Source organism: Microtus ochrogaster, chromosome 16 (assembly GCF_000317375.1).
Source record: "Microtus ochrogaster isolate Prairie Vole_2 chromosome 16, MicOch1.0, whole genome shotgun sequence".
Classification (NCBI taxonomy): Eukaryota; Metazoa; Chordata; class Mammalia; order Rodentia; family Cricetidae; genus Microtus; species Microtus ochrogaster.
Window position 1 is genome coordinate 42,276,055 of NC_022018.1, and position 5,228 is coordinate 42,281,282.

The following is a 5,228-nucleotide window of genomic DNA, read 5'->3' on the forward strand; positions in this document are numbered from 1 at the left end:
GACCGTATACTTAAGTGTTCTTTCATGCATCAAGGAGCAAAAAAGAATTAAATATTCTATTGTATTTTTTCAGAGCAAAAATCTATGGGAAAAGGGAACAGGAAACAAGACTGTCCTGGCCAGTGTCTCAATTAACAGGAGAGCCTCCATTCCTTCTACAGCCCACACTGTAAGGAGATCATGAGCAATCCGGCCACCGGATTGACCACAAACCCCACCACTTAACCTGCCTCTGTCCCCTCAGGCTTTGCCCTCCTTTCTCTTACAGTAAAATGTTTATAGGCCAGTCAGAAGCTAGTCACCATTTGTGGTTTGGATCCTGTCACCTGTCTGAAGTCGTGATTCTAGAGTCTCCCTCTCTACACCACAGTGACTGCTTCTCAGTGCGTCACTCCCACCAACCCACACCGCCCACTAATGCCACCTCTCAAAACTAAGGGCTCAGAGGCCGCTCCTTTCAGTCCTGTGCCCCTAACAGCAACAATATGGACTGTCATTTTGCAGTTTTCTTCTCAGTATAGTTCGACTGGCTTGGATTTTAAATTCTCCACTAAAACTTGATAAATTCCATGACACTCATGTAAAGTCCCACCCCAGCACTCTGACTTCCATTTCACCTCCGTGGCCCCTCCCCTACAGGACAACCACATAACAATACTGAGCCCTGAGAATGGCTTCACTACCTTGGAGTGTCAGTCCTACCTGCTTTGGCTCTGTTTGAAAGCTGGCAGGACACTCCCTTCAGCAGATGGGAAGAAAGGCCCTGGTGAGAGGCTGTGGAAAGAGTGGTCAGGTGCTGTTTGGGAGGCAAGGGCTAAGTGCAAGAAATTCTGGAGAGAACTGGACCAATGGAGTAGAGATAAGAGAATGGGAATGGGGACAGGCAGACATAGCCTGGGCACACTACAGTGTGTTGTAGCAAGAGTGGCGGGGCTGCGTCCCCAGCACCCCGGCCGCCTGGCTAGCTTATGCCCCGAAATAACAACACACAAATTGTATTCTTTTAAACACTGCTTGGCCCATTATATCTAGCCTCTTCTCGGCTAACTCTCGCACCTGGACTAGCCCATTTCTAATAACGTGTAGCACCGAGGTGCACTTACCAGGAAGATTCTAGCCTACGTCCATCCTGGGTCGGAACTTCGTTGCGTGTGTCTGCCTGGGAGCAGGGAGCATGGCGTCTCTGTCTGAGGCGTGTTACCGCACTTCCTCTTCCTCCCAGCATTCTGCTCTGTTTACTCCACCCACCTATGTTCTAAGCTATGAGGCTAAGCAGTTTGTTTATTACTTAACCAATGAAATCAACAGATTGATATATGACACTCCCACATCAACAGTGAGCTGCAGGTAAGACAGGAGAGGTGAGGAAAAGTGGGCAGAGGGTATAACCTGTAGAGAGCTGTGCTATTGTAATGAAGCGCCAACCTAGGGAAAGGACAGAAGGACATGTTATGTCCATAACACTTCAGCTGTGATAGAATACCCTGACAAAAGCACCTAGGGGAGAAAGTTCTAGGTTACAATCCATCATTTGGGGGAATCCAGAGACAGCTGTTTATATTGCACCCACGGGCAAAAATCAGCAAACATGCTCCCTCGTTTTCATTCATTCAGTCTGGGACCCAGTCCACAAAATAGTTCCATCCAGTTCAGGGTAGGTCCTCCCCTCTTACTTAACTGATTTAATTAGCAAACTATTTCACAAGCAAGCTCACAGTCCAACTAATCTAGACAGTCTGTCATTGAGCCTTCCAAGTGATCCCAGATCTAATTTATACAATTAATGTGTCTCCATCTACATACAATTGAGGAGACTGAGGGCTGTTCACTCTTTAAAAAATAGAGGATGCTGGGCGGTGGTGGCGCACGCCTTTAATCCCAGCACTCAGGAGGCAGAGGCAGGCAGATCTCTCTGAGTTTGAGGCCAGCCTGGTCTACAAGAGCTAGTTCCAGGACAGAGAAACCCTATCTCAAAAAATCTCCCCCCCCCCAAAAAAAATAGAGGATATGTATGTATGTATAGGGTTTTCGTTTTTGTTTTTTTTTTTTTGTTTTTGAGACAGATATCACTGCTGTGAGGACCAGCCTCCAGCAGTAGCTCTGGGCTCAGTGGGAATCCACGGAGTCAGTGAACTAGGACAAACAGACACACAGGGACTTCCCTGAGTGCCAAAGCTTAGTTCTTCATTTTATTATTCTGTCTGCTGCTTGTTCTACTCTCTTCTTCTGATGTTTCCCTTCTGTCTAACTTCCCTTCCGCATCTCTCCATGGACATAGAGGATGTGGTGGTTTGAATGTAATTGATCCCCATAATCTCATAAGGAGCGACACTATTAGGAGATGTGGCTTTGCTGGAGTGAGTGTGGCCTTGTTAGAGGACTTGTACCACTGTGTGGGTGGACTTTGATGTTTCCTATGCTCAGGATACTGCCCAGTGTCTCAGTAAACTTCCTGTTGCCTGCAAGATGTAGGACTTTGGGCTACTCCTCCAGCACCACATCTACCTGCATGCTGCCATGCTCCCTGTCATGATGATAACGGACTGAACCTCTAAGCTGCCAACTTAATTAAGAGTTGCTGTGGTCAGTGTCCCTTCACAACAGACACCCTAAATAAGACAGAGGAGGAGAAGAAGCTGCCAGTGGTCTCGTGGTAAAGTGAAAGGGTGTGGTAACTAGTTAGCGGCAGACGTGGAGAGAAGGGTTACAGGTGCCGAGAGCTCTGCGTGGGTGGTGCTCACACAGAGGTATGAGGAAGAGGGTTAAGGCAGGTGTGGTGGCGCATGCCTTTAAGTCCCAGACTGAGGCTGAGATAGGAGAGCTGCTGCAGCAGGGCTTTCTTCTCAGAACCTTTAGCCCCCAAATAACAACATGGGACTTCTTATTAATTATAAAAGCTTCACCTCAACTTAGACTTGCTCCTAACTAGTTCTTATAACTTACATTAACCAGCAATTTTTAATCTACATTCTCCCACAAGGCTCACTTCTTCACTGCCTGTCCTACTTCCTCCATATCTGGATGGTGATTCTACCTTTCTTCCTCCCTGAGCTCTCTCTCTGCCCGAACTCCCTACTCTATCTCCTGCCTAGCTATTGGCCATTCGGGTTCTTATTACACCAGTCACAGCAACACATCTTCACACAGTGTACAAATAGCCCACAACAGACTGCCATGAGTTTGAGGCTAGCCTGGGCTACATAATGAGTTTGAAGCTAGTCTGGCATGCACAGTGAAATCCTGCCTCAAAACAAGACAGGTAAGAGGGACAGCAGATTTTCAGAGGCATGCAGAACTTGAGGGGAAGTTTGAACAGTACAGCATGTTCTGAGAAGGATTTCTGTAAAGTCTCCCCAGAGTCTTCTCTATGCCAGGGCTCCTTCCCACCAGCTCCTCTAGTGTAGGACCGGGACTGCCACTCTGTACAGGGATCTCAGGCAGTTCCTCATCTAACTTCCCGTACATAAGTTCCCTGTGATCTTTACCTGTTTCTCTTTGCACCCTCAGCATCTCTGCAACTTGCTATGTGAACCAGGCTGCCCTCCAGCTCTGCCTCTGCTTCTGTTCTGGGATTAAAGGTGTGTACCATCATGCCTAGCTCCCCCCCCCTTTTTTTTTAAAGCAGAGCAAACAGATTTGAGAAGTGAGAAAGAACTCCTGAGAGTGTCTCCAAGGGAGAAATGCCCATTTAATGTTTCTCAAAGCCATGTGCCAAGGGAGGTGTGTTTATTCTGAGATGCTCTGTAGGTAACAAGAGGCATGGAAATGCTTCTTAGTACATACCATAAGTCAGTGTTTCTGCACAGAGCCCTGCTTTTGGACAGCCTGGGCTGGCCTTCTTTCACTTGGTTCATCCCATCAATGTGAAGATTCCAGACTTAGCTGTCTTTGTAGTAACCACCTTCCCCTGGCATGCTAGGTTTTTCTAGAGGATTCTTTGGATGTGACTTATAAGGAAGGTTACTTCTTACACTTGGGTGGCTTCACAGCTTTCATGCTCATCTTACTGAAAGGAGATACCGCTATGGCTGCAGCTCTCGTAAACAAGTCATGTTCAATATTTTTTATGATTTTAAAAATATTCTGATATTTATCATTTTTGCTTTTTTTCTTCTTTAAAATGAATTAGTTGAAATGCTGAGCATGTCAATTCCAACTGACCCAGTGCTGTCTGGGCCTCCCCTTCCCCTTACACCTTACCTGTTCAGAACCCTCCAAGGTTTTAAGCCTGTCATCCACCCAGCCCCCTTCCCCAAAGACAATGGCTATCTGAACCCCTCCTGGTGGACCACCTTGTCTAAGTGTTCCAAGACTCGAGCAAACACCACATTTTCTGTTTCCAAGTTCATACAGGAGCTGCCTTACAGAGTCCTCCAACAGAGACAGAAGTGGTGATGGTTTGACTTATGAGCATGTCCTTTGGAACCCGTACACTCCACACTACTTACTCTTGCACCTCACAACTGACGGAAGTGTAACACTGACTCTGTGAGATGGAATGTCCACCAACATAGTGTGTGGATCAACAGCTACACTTTCAGCCTTGTTTGGGGACTTGACAAAGGAATGGAATGGGATGAAGGCAAACATGGAGTTAGGAAGCTAACCAGGATATAATGCCAGTAGGTCACATGTTCGGTGCACAAGTACAGGGACCCGACTCATATTCCCAGAACCCACATTTTTAAAAAGCCGGTACAGTGCTGCATGTGTGTAGTCTCACCACCATGGAGACGGAGACTAATGGATTCCTGGGGCCAGCTGGTAAGTTCTATACCAACAAGAGACATTGTGTTCTCAAACAACATGGATGACTCCTGCAGAGGGACACCCAAGTTTGTCCTTTACCTTAGATACCCAAACACACATACACACACACCCCAAATAAGTGAACATAACTTCAGGAATGAACATTTAATCATGTGTTACTGTCAGTTCACGTGGAAATGGAACATTCTTTACAGTGTCCATCAAGATGATCTACCAAGGTCATGGACTTTGGGTGATTTTCTAGTCTTGGTCTGTAAGAAAGAAAGAAAATTATGTAAAAATGGGGGGGAGAATTAAAATAGTGAATATGGTAAAAAAAGAACACCATTATTTTGGCATATTTCCCTCTCACTTTCAAGAAGTTGTCATTTAGGATCAAAATATGAGACACTAAAATGATGAAACTTTTCAACACAAAATGTGTGGACCATCCTCAGTGAGGACCATCCTCAGTGAGG

The 5,228-nt window shown here is 46.2% G+C and overlaps 1 protein-coding gene across 4 annotated transcripts in view; it reads right to left on the reverse strand.

Annotated features, from left to right (window-relative positions):
• Window positions 1-4,903: 4,903 nt before the first annotated feature.
• Cage1 (cancer antigen 1) overlaps window positions 4,904-5,228 on the reverse strand; it is a 21,892-nt gene continuing 21,567 nt past the window's right edge. For all 4 annotated transcript variants that reach the window (XM_026782872.1, XM_026782871.1, XM_026782870.1 and 1 more), the window contains one exon: window positions 4,904-5,021. In XM_026782872.1, the coding sequence (XP_026638673.1) occupies window positions 4,937-5,021 (85 nt within the window). In that variant the 3' untranslated portion in view covers window positions 4,904-4,936. The remainder of the gene's footprint in view (window positions 5,022-5,228) is intronic.